Source organism: Tympanuchus pallidicinctus, unplaced genomic scaffold (assembly GCF_026119805.1).
Source record: "Tympanuchus pallidicinctus isolate F22 unplaced genomic scaffold, pur_lepc_1.0 scaffold7, whole genome shotgun sequence".
Classification (NCBI taxonomy): domain Eukaryota; kingdom Metazoa; phylum Chordata; class Aves; order Galliformes; family Phasianidae; genus Tympanuchus; species Tympanuchus pallidicinctus.
In genome coordinates this window covers 17028179-17043658 of record NW_026294791.1, presented here as the reverse complement: position 1 = coordinate 17043658, position 15480 = coordinate 17028179, and the positions used below count along the sequence as shown (strand labels likewise).

The 15480-nt window shown below is 35.9% G+C and overlaps 1 protein-coding gene across 4 annotated transcripts in view; it reads left to right on the top strand.

The window, feature by feature from the left end:
• DPYD (dihydropyrimidine dehydrogenase) overlaps positions 1–15480 on the top strand; it is a 327599-nt gene that overhangs the window by 138953 nt on the left and 173166 nt on the right. For 3 of the 4 annotated variants that reach the window (XM_052666446.1, XM_052666449.1, XM_052666445.1), the window contains exon 9: positions 13951–14058. The exons of the other annotated variant lie outside the window; for it this stretch is intronic. In XM_052666446.1, the coding sequence (XP_052522406.1) occupies positions 13951–14058 (108 nt within the window). The remainder of the gene's footprint in view (positions 1–13950; positions 14059–15480) is intronic. 4 annotated transcript variants of the gene reach the window in all.

Genomic DNA, 15480 nt, shown 5'->3' with positions numbered 1-15480 from the left:
ATCTGTTTAAAAAGAAAGAATAACAAAAACTGCTTCTTAAGTTTCTGCTAGTGGCATTGTATTTAGGCACTTGAAAGCAATTTCAGAAGTAGATTTGCATACAACAGAAACCTGCAAGCAAATTGAAAGTGCTGTTTAGGATTCATAGAAGATCAAAATGCATACTCCATCTTTGACATAATTTGTCTTGAGGTTTATGAAATAATTTTTCATCAGATTATAATACTTAAAGTAATTAAAGATGCAATTTTCTATTTAATAAACAATGTGTTTTGTAACTTCATTAGGGATGCTGCCTTTCTTAATTGTAATGGTCCAAAAGGTTGTCAGTGAACTGTACATTAACTGTAGAGATAATAATGATTTTATATGCTAATAATTTTTAAATGAATAACTCATGTTGTTTTTCATTCACATGGGGAAAATAATTTACATTCCTAAACCTTACTTTGTTATTAACCCTCTTACTTGGGGAGAATGGATATCCTTGTATAAAATGTTCATTTGTTATACATTAGCACTAATGCACGCGTGTAGGACCCACTGGTATGAAAGGATTAAAATCAGCAGCATTAAACAAGCGGGAACATTTTGGAAAGAAATCCTTGTTAGAGGACTCTACAGGGACCGTGTAACTTGATTTTCTATTTATTGATCAGACGCTTCTTGTTTTTGTTACCATTTGTAGCTCCACTGGGAATGAATCTTCCTGCTGTGGTATCACAAACACAAAATTATGCACCAAGAAAGCATTAAGGACTTGTGCTCACTCCTTGATACATCTATGTGACTGGCCTGACATTAGCCTGGGTCAAATGCCTGTGTCAGGGGGACCCTATATGCTCTATTGGGAGTATTTACACTGTTGCATGCAGGCTGGTTTAAGCAGCTTGTTTTAACTTTTTGTAATAGTCATTTCTCTGGATCTGGCTACTGCTTTGTGGACCAAAATGGGATGTAGACTTCTGCCTCTCTGATGGTTTTAGTACCTCAGAAATTAGTTGCTTAATATCGGAAGTGTGGATTTTACATTTTAATTTTTCATACTGGCCACCTAAAGCATGGGCTTAAAATGAGTGCGTGTGTGACGTGTGCAGAGTGCTGCCCTTACAAGCCAAGAGCTTTTGTGACAAAGTTTTACTTCATTTGCTTTAACATTAAGCTTTGGCAGGACAAGGGGAAATGGTTTTATGTTGAGGGAGGGAAGATTTAAGTTGGATGTCAGGGGAAGTTCTTTACAGAGAGAGTGGTGAGGTGCTGGAACAGGCTGCACAGAGAGGTTGTGGATGCCCTGTTCCTGGAGGTGTTCAAGGCCAGGTTGGAAGCCTGGGCAGCCTGGTCTAGTATTAAACATTGAGGTTGGTGGCCCTGCATGTGGCAGGGGGTTGGAGTTTCATGATCCTTGAGGTCCCTTCCAACCTGGGCCATTCTGTGATTTGTGTAGACATTTGGAGATCCCCATCATTTCCCTTTTCCTTTTATTTCAGATAGTAGCCTTACAACATCTGAAATACAACCGCATTATGTTTCTGACCCAAAGCACCAAATTTAGTGCTCTGTCACAATACAAGAAACACCAAGGAAAATACAGGCAATTGACAAGAGTGGTGTAGTTAGCTTAAAAAAAAAAAAAAAAAAAAAAGTCATGGTCTCAAACTTCATATAAATTCTCAGTATATGCTGATGTTAGGAAAAGAATTCAGATGTAGTTGATGGTTAAATAAACGTGTAAAGAACAACTTATGACTTCTTTCTTTCATTGACCCTTACTCAGAAATGGTTTGGACATTGCAAAATCATGCTTAGTTATTTCCGGTATGTAAAAGTGCGCAGGGGGTACCTGTAGTTGTCTAATATTTCTGAGGCAATCTACATGTGTAAGAGAATGCCACATTAACAAGGTATTTACATAAAATCCCTTGCTACAGCTGCTTTTAAAAGGAAAGACAGATAAATATGTGCTTAATGATAAGGACATGTGAAGTAGGTAAGTGACCTGAGGAGAAAGCTCATTGACCTTCCAGCATGCTACAAGAATGTCATATTTGTTGCAGCATACTCCATACTGTTATGCAGCATGTGACAATCTGAGAAGATAATGCCTCTGACAATGCACACTTACTATTCACCATCAATTATAAAAGTGTGTGCTATTTTTTTTAATTGATAGTGAACACTGGAGCATAATCATGTTAAAAGTATCCTTGCAGAATGTTTCTTTAAAGAAAAAAAAAAAAAGAGTAAGAAAGTCTTCTCAAATGTTTTGATAGATGATTCATTGCATTTGAGCTGCTGTCAAGGAGCCACTGTAGCCAAGCCTATAAATATGCAGTTTTGAGAACTCTGGAAGCATATTCTAGTGGTGTGACAGATTCAAAAAGCACTTTTTCTACTGCAAAAGCTAACGTTGCTTTCTGTTATACATTCAGATACAGTTGCCTAATTAGACTAATTGGTTGGCAAATTTTCCTCCTTTTAAACAAAATTAGTTTGGAGGAGAGAGAACAAATATCATCAGAAACCTGAATTGCTCTTTCTTTCCATAATAATTGTTTATTTTTAACAGAGCAGAACAAGGCTTTATAACTTTGAGGGAGGGAGGCTGTTTAATTTATTATATATGACATTTTCCAGAAGAAATGAGTATTGGCAGTTTGTTTATAAATCTTTAACCAAAACGATCATAATGTAATCACTGACCTTCACCTCACTCACAGTGGCAGTAATGGATACAGCTACAACAATAACTGTTTCCTGATGGTATTATAACAAAGAGAGCTTTCTTTGAGTTGATACATGTGTGTTTTCTGTGTTTTGTATTGTCTTGTGAAGAGTTGAAATACACCGAGGATAATGAAAATGAATGATAACCTAGATGTGTTCTTTCCTTGAACTGCTGGTTGTATTAAATCCACTGTTCCCTGCAAATCTATAACATCCTTTTCAGATGAATTCAGAAACAAGGAGCTGCGTTCTTTTATTCTTGGTCCAGAGATTAAAATTGATCACACAAGACACAAGGGAGCAGATTGTAGTATCACAGCTCAATGTGGTTAACTGGGATAGTGCATGGCTTCTGTTCTACTTAACTGTGTGCGTACAGGTTACAAATATTATTGATTGCAAGGGTCAGCAGAGGCTGGAGGGAGGTTATGTTGTTCGATGCTATTTGGTAATTTTTAAGGGACAAGAGCTATGAACCCTCATAGCAGCTGGGACAGGTACAGTTTAAATCTGACAAATGGAGATTTATGTTTGTGTGAGCTGGCAAAGACCTTCAAGTAGAAATAATAAATGGAAATCTGATAGGTTGTTTTATCATGGGTCAAATAACGTGCTGTAGGAGAAGAGGAAAAAAAGATTTAATTATTACCTATTCATCAGAATGCACTGATGATAGGTTTTCAGTTGTAGATCTGCACTGCAGAAAAATGAATAGTGTTTGGAAGTGTTTTTATGAGACATAACTTTAAAATATATGTAGAGATGGTTTACCTGAAGTGATTTGAAAATGCAGCGTGGGCGGGATGATATGGGAGTAATTACTGAATAAGCTTTATAGCATCTTTTTGTTCCTTCGTGTGGACAAAACCACTCTGTTAATATTCTGAGACTTAAGATTTAACTGATTTAACATGTTAAAAAGAACTAGGAAGAAGCATTTGTTTCCTATATTGAGTTTTCAGGTTGTACTTTGTTATTCAGTAGGATTTGTAAGACATTGCTGTTTTACACTGAAAGCTAATTGAATTGAAAATAAAAATTAAAAGTTTGAATGAATCTTTACTACGTTTCCAAAATAGGAATAACCAGAAAGACCTATGTTTTGCAACTAATATTCAGCATGGGAGGTTTTCTGTCCAGAGAAGTAGGATTTTGTCAGTATTTCATGAAGATACAGTTCTGGCAAAGGATGCAGATATGTCACTCATGTAGCCTATTGTTTCATTACATTCACAGAGCAAGGATCTTATGGAAGTAGCATGCCACAGTAGTAATAGCGGTGAGTTTAAGAGGAATGGCTGTGTTTTAGATGTTTTCTGTAATCTCACCTGTTCGGCTTTTTTCAGCTTCAGGAAACAACATTATAAAAATCAGTCTGTATTTGTAACACTGTAATACCAATTGTCTCTTATACTACAGTTGGAGAAGAAGAGACTTTAGCTAGTACAAACTGTCTCAGTAAGCCTCAGTGCAGCTTTCTCACTGTACACTGCATGAGATCTGACTAAAGATGTTATTCCAGGTTATTAATGAATTAATTATTCTTCATATTTCCAGAGGAAATATGTAACTATATGTCTATAATGGATTTTCTACTGTTCCTTTGCAGAGGCCTAACATTTTCTATCTGATGCCAATTATTTGTGGCTTTTTCTTTGAGTGTTTTCCTGGATCTTTGTTCCCATTTCCATATGCAGTTTCTATCAATTTGGCTTTCCAAGATCTTTTTTCCTTTTTTTTTTTTTTTTTTTTTTTAAATGTCAAACTTAACACTAATAGTAAATTTGATTTTCTCTTTGTAAATTCATATCGGATATGATTATTCCAATGTGCCAACATGACTGCCTATAATACTGGACACATATCATGGAGGAAATCTATAATTTCTATTACCAACAACTATTTTATTATTTTATGTTTTCTTTACTTTTTAGATCTCTTCTGCTCCTGTATACTCTTTCTTTTCCATCCAGTTTATTTTGCTTTATTTTGCTTTCACTTCTACACATATACATATTTTCTCTATTGTGTCTGAATACCCTTAACATGGCACATAGTCTCTGAGATATTAGGGTGGGCTTTTTGTATCTTTGAAGTTTACTTTTGTATCCTTGTAATTTTATCCCCAAAGAAGCAAGCTTCTTGCTTTTGCAGCCAGTCTTCTTCAGCACTGTATTGAGTGAGAGGAACCTTTTTTGGCTTTTTTCCCTTTTAGTGTGGTACAGCGTATCACACTGACAAATAGTATCTGGCTGGTGTCTGGAGGAAACACAGCCCCCTGTGTCTTTCCTTTGGCATGTTAGTGCTAGGAACATGCTTGTAGAAGGAAGAGAGAAAGGAACTGACAGCATTAACATGTCAAATCTTAAACTTCAGCATCCCTGCTATGCCAGTTCAAGGATGCTCCTGAATAATGACAGCTTGTGCCAGTGGTGTGAAGTGGCCAAATTCCAGACAGGACTAAAAATCAAATTCAGCTGTGTTGTAAGCTGAATGGAAAGAACTCTTTTCCTGGATGGAAAAGCACATTCTTATGTGAGAGATGGATTTGACTGAGGCGACTAAATGCATTTTAGCTAGTGACCTTTTCAGATTTGTAGCCAGCATAATAAATGTTGCCAAGATGACATAAGAAAGGTTAGCAGCAATATTCTACTTTATTTTTATAGGAGATGTTTCTTTAGTTACTTTCTGCTAGAATTTACAGAATTCTTATGTTCTGCAAATCAAGATTCATAGCAAACTGTTTCAGTGCTTTAAGACCTGCAGTAAACAATACAAGACAGAATAGAACCAGAGGCAATGTAAACAGACTTCTGCATTCGTCCATCTCTATGATGAGGTTTACTTCATGGCAATCTTCATATTTCAGTAAGTCTTTCACCAGAACTACCATTTAACTTGCTAGCATCCTTAGCATGGCGATTACTTCAAATGTGAGTAACAATTCTGTGATTAAATATTACTTTCTAATCTAAGAAGAACTGCTATATAGGTCACTCGGAAAGTAACATATTTATTCTCATGCAAACTACAACAGATGAAAAGAGCACAATAACACTATTTAATAGAGCAAGTTCTCAGTTATGAAACACTTTTTTGAGCATATTCACCACCATTAGTTGTGGATTATAAAGTAAAAACCTGCATGCTACTCCCATAGAAATCTGCATCAGTGGAGGTAACTCGCTGCTGTTGCCACTGCTGAAATGTACCACCCACCCACCTCACTGTGCCATCCACTCTTTGGTCTCCATAGACATTCAGCAAGTGTGAATGAATGTCAGTGAGTGCCATTTTTTCCTCATGGAGGAATGCAAAGATTCACCTTTGCTTCATACACGCTTCCATGTCAGACACCGTTTTGTCAGACTGCCCCTCTGCTGCCGTCTGTCATACAGCAACACCATGTAACAATATTGGTGGGAAGGTTCTGTCTGTCCTGCTGTACCACCAACATCCAACTCTGACACTGTGGACTAACATAGTAATACAAGAAGCATTACTTTTGGAGCAACCCTCATGTAATTATCTTCTGTTAATTTGGGACCCTGAATATTGCTGTCCAACTTACTGTTGATTTTCTAGTGTCCTTTAAAAATTATGTTTTAAAACCTTTTAGTGATACTGTCTGCTTCCATTCTGAGTTGTGCATTAAAAAAATCTTTTGGAGGATAATTTCTCAGGTCAAACTGTGAGGTGAAAATCTCTGTGATGCTTAACTGAATACCCAGATATTTATGATTGCATAATTGCCATATTCTTTCTGCATCTTTATTAAATCATCCTGAGACAATGATGACTTTCACTAAAAAATTACCTTAGCCACACTTGTTTGTTACCCCAGTAATATCCCAAATGCAGATCCCCTGTGTTGCCCATGATAAAACTGAGAAAAACAATTCAGACATAGGTAATGGGGAGTTAAACTGAAGGTTTGTGAAAATCTGAATTGATGATCATAAAATCAAATTAAGGGTGGCGTTTATGTCTAATGGAGGCTAAAGTGTTGACATTTACCTTTAACATGTCTACGACATTAGTTTTCAAGCTAATCTGATCATAGTGGACGCTATGTGCTCTGAGCACAAACCATAATTTTGCAGTATTTTATGACCAAAGCTCATAAATACAACACTAATCCTAATTTTCTATCACTCATGGATTAATTCTAAACTATCTGCTCTTCTTGTATGCAGTTTCTGATTCCTGGCTACATCTTGTGAAATTTTGGCTATGTCTAAATTGGGACAGGACAACTGGGTTCACACATCAATTAGATTATAAAAATAGGTTTGGTCTGACTATTCCAGTCTTATTTTTTTCAATACCACTTGTAAGAGCTCAGATATTACTGCAATTTAATGATGTTGTAACATATGAGACATATGGACTGTGTTACTTACAGGTTCAGCTATTTATTCAGGCATTTCTAGAAGACACTGGTGTGAACAATGCTGTTCAACTTACAGTGCATTGCAACAATTGTGTAGGGATTTTGCTAATAAATGTGAAGGATTTTTTTTCACATTTACTCATTCTAACATGAGGGTAAGAAAATGCTAACGCAAGTGTCCTGTAGTTCTTTTGCTTTTCTCTCCTTACTTTTATTTTCTATGAATGAGGCCTTTAGAAATCACTGGGGATTTACCTTACAGATCTTGCTAGGGCACCTCTTCCAAAGCAAAGAAATCATTAATAATAAACTTTAAAAAAAAAATAAATAAATAAACAACAAAAAGAAGTTATATTACAAAATAAATCTACCAGGCTTACAAAGAAAACAAATTTGAAAGAGCCACCTGCTGTGGAGATGAGGCAGTAATCTCAGCAGCAGGAAATAAATGGAGAGAAAAAGAAAATACAAAAGCATAGACATTAAAAAAGTAATTAAAACACTTATCTCCATCAACATACATAGCAAACAAAAAAAAAAAAACCCAACCACCTAGGAAACATACTCTATTGAACCTCACAACAGGAAATAACAAAGCTGCCACCAAAAAAGAAAAAGCACCGAGCGTCCACCAAAATGAGAGAGATATCATTTAGAAATAGAGGCCTTGAATGCATTTACTAATGTGTTAATCACTAATGGACTGACCTTGAAAGAAGCTGAGCACCTGCAGAGCATTTGCAACTTTATTGGGCGTTTATTCTTTCAGAAATACCTTTAAAATGTACAGAAAGCAGCTCTCCAGATACCGATGGCTTTCTGTTCCATTTCTTATGAATAGAACAGCGTGAATTGTAATGGCGCGCTTGCTGTAATCAGGCATGTGGCACAGCTCTGGTGCCATATTTGTGTAGTGTGTTTCAGTGGAGTTCACATATCTAAATTATTGTTTAAAATTGATCCATGGGCAGTAATTTTATCTATATTAATATGAATGAATATGGTTTATAAATAGTGTGTATGGTGATGAATACAACTAGGTTCTATCATGTCAAGGGAATGCTATGAATTTTACAGTTACAAGAATCTACTGTTTTGATGTTATCTTTAAGTGACCACTTTAATGTACTTAAAATTCATGGTCCAGTTTATACAATTCATGAACTGTGAGATGTAGAATAAAACTGCCTTTTATACATAGATTCTGATCTCCACATCCCTAGAATGTATCCAGACTTTTTGAAGAACAGAGCATTCAGAAATATTGAAGGATGCTTGTGTGCTTGAATTTACTCTGTGTTCCTTTCTGCTGTGCCCCTTCGTAGTCACTCTGACTGTATGGAATCTGTGGCTGTAAGTCTCTGGGAAGTGAGAAGTGCTATCAGAAGTGTTACGCCTAAAATATTTTCATATGGAAACATGAGGAGCAAATTGGAGCACTTCAGTAGGTTAAAGAGCAGGAAGATGAGAAAAATGTGTACCAAAGACTTTTATTGTTAATTCAAAAGGTCACTTTCAGGAGGGAAATGGTGGATTTAGAAACTTACTTTCAGAGAGTGACTGTTAGATCTGTATCTACTGTAGGGCATTTTTAAGAAACACAAATATGCTGTTATATTGTTAATGAATAGCTCATCAGACCATGTCAATTCCTCTCCGATATTTGTGTCAGTCTCTCCACCAGACCTCCACTGTTCATTTCCACAGGGCACATGAGTGGCCAGAACTTGCTGTTATTCCTCAGTCTGGTTTAAAAAGGAAGAAAAAAAAAGCATATGCATAGAGCCAATTTTCTTTGTTTTCTTTTGAAATAAATTTGGATGAATTTCTAAACGTAATGTCATTTTGAGGCAGTTGAAAGATTCATTTAAAAATGTTGAAACTCAGCGTCTTTGCTTAAAAAACAAACAAACAAACAAAACAAAACACAAAAAATTCTTAGTGTATTTCAAACAAATTGCTTTAGCCAAAATGAATTTACCTTTTTACCTAAAACGTGGGGTTGGTAAAAATATTCAACCAGCCCTCTGCTTGAAAACTCTCTATTCTCACAACAGCAATAGCTAAGACAACGAATGGGAACTTTACTTGATAGACCCCAGTTCCTCATTTGTTTACCTGATGCAGCCTGAATTATTCCAGAATGTTGGATTAACACAACGAAAAATGAAACAAAAACCCACCAGTGCCTGCTGTGGGGAAAAGAAAAGTTCACAGAGCTGTAGTAACTTTGCTCCCCATAGGTTTTTATATGTTTACACTTCAACTTCAGCTCCTTTTTTAAAAAATTATTTATTTATTTATTTTTGTCTGGAGATTTGTTTTCAGTCAGCTGCCAATGAAAACTACACTTGACCCTTTTCAAGGAACAAGACTTATTTTGTATGTCAGTTATTAAGACTGGCTGGGAAGTTCATATGAAACTGCAAATCTGCCCAAACATGTCAGATTTAAGTAATTCAGACAGTAATTTCAGGTTCAGAAGGCAGTCCTGTTTCTGGGGAGAGGGGATTTGATCATAATAGGAAAGAGATACATGCTGTGCCTCTACTCCCACATCAGTTTTCCTTTCCAGACCAGGCTAACATTTACAGTAATAGCAGCAGTACATATTTCCTTTTTAGACTTGCTGACTGATATGTTGACATGCCTTGATTTATTTGGTGCAGCAAGCAAGTGGACTAGGTGCATTTCTTTGCATGCCAATCCACTACATTGTGTATGCATCACTCTTTTAGATTGCCTTTGTATATCTCGCAGACTCTAATAATTTTGTGATTCATATTTCATCTGGACTAGGGGATTGTAAAAGGGTCTAAATTGTGTCTCTTCAGATGGAGATGAAGAACTTGACACCTACAGTAAAGAAAATTAACATGTATCTGTATTGTGAGAACAAAGAATAAAATGATAAAAGTAGATATTGTTTCTTCTAATATTTATCTTTTTATTTATATGTATGTATGTACATAATGGATTTTGAAAGTGGGTGTTAAAGCCTGTGTTTTACAATGCCTCCAGTATGACTTTAGAAATTATATAATGGGTCAGACTTGATAGAAGGACTGAAAGTTAAGGTACAACCCACTGCAGAAGGGATTATGGTGTTTTGAGGGAAGAAAGAAGGGGGGAGGTTTTTCATGCTTAGGGTGATGTTTCTTGGGAGATAGCTGGAGCACCTGGAGAGAGAAGGCAGTTCATGGAATACCAAGGGGTCAGGAGTGGTATTCATTTGTTTTCTACACCGTACCTGAACCACACTGGGATTATCTAGATTAGCTTTTGGGAAGCTGAAATAGATCTACCATGCTAGTTGTTATTTTCACAATGTTTGTACTTTCTTAGCACGTGACATTTTCCTGTAGCCTGTGTGTGTGGTTTGGATATTGGCTGCTTCAGAATTTTGTCTCCTGGAATCAGCAGGTAAAGGGACTGAGGCTGCAGGAGCTCCAGGGCTCTGGCTGCTGTAGGCAGGGATCTGGGCAGTAGCCTGCTGCTTCTGTAGTTTTGCAGAGTCATGTAGCAATGCCAGCAGTGGAATTGTAATTCCAGGCTACCTCCTTTTGATTGCCTTTCGAAAGAGTTGTTCTTCAGTTTCAGTGAAGGAAATTATTATCATTAGATTTTGGTATAGGTTATTTACACACAAGAGATCTAGAACAGCGATAGATCATTTTAGTACAAGAAATATCAAGCAATAAATAAACACTTTTAGGTTGCTTTCAGGTGGATTTGGAGAGTAGAGAAATTACTAACACTGGTTTTAGCCTAAAACCTAAAGGAAAGACCTCATGTTTTCGCAAGCATTTCTTGAGTGGCTCTTGGCTATTTTGTAATGCATGAATTCCCTTTTGCTAAAGATTTTCTCTGATTCTTCTTCAAAGGGTATTTATTTTCCTTTGTTATTTTGACCTAAATTATGTCTTTCATAGATGACTGTTGTTTTGTTTTGTTCTTAAATTTTATTTCTTCTCTAAAATTATTTGCACAAAACTGTATTTCTCCTCTGTAGCTTTTTTGTCTTCATCAAACCCTCTTTCTCCTGGTAGGCTGTTGGCTATTTATCAATATTTGATCCTTCTGTAAGGCACACTTCTGTAAGGTGGCTGTTTATTGTGAGATGATATCCCTCAAAAGTGAATCTTACCAGTTTCTGATCTCTTTCTGTCTGCCTGACTTTTAGCTTTTTAGTTTTTTAGCTTTTAGCTTTAGAAAGTACATAATCTCTATTTTAACAGAACTAAATGCTATTGCTTTAAAGGCAAATACTAAGCAGTTGTATAAGATACATCAGAATCCAGTACAACCTGCAGTGAAACTGTGCCAGGTGTTTGTAGGAAGAAGAGAAAAATTCCCAGCATTTCCTTCAAATATAGATATTGAAAAGTTAGAATGGATTTTCATGTTATTATAATCAAAATGAAAATAGTAAAATAAATAGCAGAAAATGCCATGGATACTGTCTGAGCTTTGTTTTGTTGATTGGTTATATTAGCCACACTAAATGTTGTTTGATTGAGAACACTCATAATATAAATCCTTTGATTTCAGCAGCGTTGCACTTACGATAAACCTGAACCCTGGACTTTTTAACTTTCTCTTAATTCTGTTTTTTTCTGTTTCTCTTAATTTCTGTTTTTTTCTTCAACCGGTGGGAGCTGAACTACTGATGGAGTTACTACTGTTGTTAGAGATGGAGTCATTTTTATTAGGGGGATTATGTAAGTGTCAAAAGTGGGAAAATATTTATGAGATTTTCACCATGTGTTCAACAGAGGGCAGACAAAAGATAGAATGGAAAATGTCTTTAATTCACTCTGCACCTCCCAATAGTGACAAAAATGTTTCTCCTGAAATCAAAGTCTACTGTGACAAAGAGACTACTGTGGTGGTCTACGTTTATATCAATTGCAGTAGATACACTACTCTGTCCTTTGCCTGTAGTAGGCACAGAAAACTCCTGTCAAGGTGCACTTGTCATAGATACTTAAGCAGTATATACAGGTTTTATGCATTTTTTAAAGATAATTTTTTTAATAGCTCTTACATATTATAGTTTCAGTAGCATAAAGTATTTCTGTCAGCCTCTTAAAATATCCATTATTCATTCTTAATTAAATGATATTCTAGTCTACATAGCAAGTACAGCATTCAAAGTTCTTGAAGTTCAGTAGAAGCTTGTATTTTTTAACCTTATTTTTCTCAGTATCCAGCTATAGAGCAGCATTTTTTAGAAAGCAATTGATTCATAGTTTTGTTTATCATCAGAGATCAAGAAAGTACTCAAAACCATGAGATATCTGAAATGAAAAAAAAAGAAAAATAGAAGCTGATTTTCATTTGCTTTTTGGTTTGTAAGCCTGCCTTCTAAATTCAGTGGGGTCAAATTTCATTTTTTTTCACAGAAACTGCTGAAGCTAAATATATACTTTTTTTCCCCTTGACTTATACTAACTTCATTCAGAGATGTGGGAGGTCGAAAAATTTACCCCATGTGAGGTGACTCCTGAGAAAATCCTGGGGTTCTTACAGCTGAGTCCTGTACAGTATTCAGTAATGAGGCAGCTTTTTGGTGCTTCAGTAATAGAAAAAGGTCCTAACCCTTTCCTACTTGAAATAGCATTCCTCAGAGTACAATCCTGCTTTGCTGTTGGTGCTAAAGCAGTGTTATTGAGGTTTTCTACCAGCAGCCAATGTATCTTAAAGAGGTGAAAGATCAGTGCTGCCATCCATGTCTGGGGATGGAGCGAAGTGTGTTACTTTGTTTACTCCATTTCTGCCTACTGGTTCTAAGGGCTCCTTGGTTGCTCTTTGCTTTCTGAGAAAGAAATATTGACATTTACTTCACTTCAATAGGTAATTATTGATTGGTATATTTTCATGGGAATATGATTTATTTATTTTTTTTTAAGATTCAAATGTGAAAGTCAAAGCCATGTTGAAAATACCCTAATTTATTCCATTTGCAAGAAAAAAAGTTTTAACTTCTGTGCTGGGTGGACAGTTTTCTGTGCTGTATAATGTATAAACAAATGTATTAACAGCAGCAGAAAGCCTGTCTTTGACAATTGGAAGATACTTTTTGCTATTCTGTTTTAATCAAAAGATGTTTGTTTCTTTCATTGGTTGTGAAGAGTATCACTGTGTCCTACTGCTGTTGGATAAGTTTGTGCTGTTAATTAACGACAAATAGATGTTGGCAAACAAGGACTTCAGGGTGTTGAGAAAATGGTCAACCACGACAAAAAAAAAAAAAAAAAAAAGATGATATGCAAGTAGTCAGAGATAAGAAATTTAAACAGCATCAGCACTCATGCCCATTACTAATAAATTAGGCCATTCCCTATTGCCTCACTTGTGTTACCTGGAATCTAACTGCATTGAATAATACCTCAAAACAAAGGGAATGAAACTGATTCCCAGCAGTTTGAGTTGTGCATGCAAGTAAAGCTACGTAGGAGAAGTTTATTACAGTCATGCTTTTCCCAGTAGCTTCTCTACTTCTGCATCCAGTATGTTTTGTTTTCTTTAACCCTATTCTTTGCATTTATTTTGGTATAAGTTAATCTGAGTGCAAAGGTTATTCAACAACCCTGTTTTCTAATGCTGGTTCTATTAACAGATCAACCATTCTGTATGCTGCTGACAACAAACATGATGCTGCAGTCATTTGTGATGTTTTTTGTTTGTGTGCTTTTTTTTGAACATCTGAGGTTTTGTAGGACTACCTGTATTGTGTTTACTTTTGAGAGTGTTCATGTAATGTGAAATATTTTTTATTATTGAAACTTCCCTGACGGTTCTGATCTACCTTAACATATCTGTTTCAGGTTTACCAGAACCAAACAGAGACAGTATATTCCAAGGGCTGAAGATGGATCAAGGGTTTTACACATCAAAAGACTTCCTACCTTTGGTAGCTGTGGCAAGTAAGCCAGGTGTGTGATACTTTGCTTCTGTTGTAAACATATTCAGTAAGTCATTAGCTGCTCCTGAGGTACGAAAATGCACAGGTGATTAAAGCATCGCATCCACCTACACAGCACCTCCCTGTGAAAAGTTCTGGGCCAAGGCTTTCTCCTCGGGAGCTGCAACCTCAGGAGAGTGTGGTAACTAACATCAGTTCCAGAGACTGTAAAGCAAATAGTCATATATAAAAATCTATGAACCTGGCAATCTGTTACCCACAATAAATTACATTTGTTAATTGAATTGTATTCTATAGATATAAAAAGCTTCTCATTTGTATATATTGATAGAAATTACACATGGTAAATATAGGATGGTCTTGAAATCTGATATTAAATCTTTGCTGACCCACATAAACAGCTACTTTGTATGTTGTTGGTAATTTGTTTTACTTGTAGCACCGTTATCCCAAGTCAGTCATGCACTGAATGTTCACAAGCAAATTTAAAGGGTCAGTAGTTCCCTACCCAAAAAACCTCAGGACAACATTAATATGATCGCAGTTAGACAAATGCAGCCTTTTGTGCTTTTACAGATTTGTTTCGAGTGCAGAAATGCCTGATTTTTCTACCCAGGGAGTATAGATACTTTCTGTGGCTTTGAAAGTGATGTCATAAGCCCTGGAAGGATGGATGACGTGGGACTTGTGATTTTTATGCCACGTTCCCTCAGTCTAGATTCTCCAGTGTGCTGATAAAAATAAAAGAAATTTCACGTATAATTTTCTGGATATATATCTATGTCTGTTCTTAGTGTAGTATATGTTTTTACGCAGGTGACCATATATTTAATATAAATACACATATGCCACTTTCAGCTGCAAAACGTTTTTATTTGAACCATTCTGAAATTTCTTTTAGCATCAGATAGAGTTGCTTGCTTATTTAGAAGACTTTATTAGCATGTTAAAGAATATACCTCCTTTGGCAAAGTATTCTGCATGTAGAAGTAAAGTTTATTACTTCATTTTATACAAAATATTTAGGAAGGGAAATATTCCCTATGCGCCTATCCCCATCTATCCTATCTCTCTGCTGTTTTGATCAAATGCTTTTTTCTAGATATGTTCTTAAGCTCAGTGAGCTCAAATGAGTTGGGAGAAAAAGTTGCTTTTTTTCTTTACCTTTCCTTTTTTTTTTTTTGGAAAGTGTTTAAAACAGGTTGAGAATATACACTTCAAAACATTTTTTGATTAACAAAAGCAAAGCAAATCTTTAAAAGCAATTCCCCCTCATAATAATGTGACTACAGATGCTTCGTAGAATTCTACATACGTGCGCACAAATAGGGTGCTCAAAGGCATCTTCCTGAACGAGGGTCTATAAAACTGTGATCTGCATCTTTTTAAATGCTGCGATGTAGCATTCCCAATTTATCAGAATATGTAATGA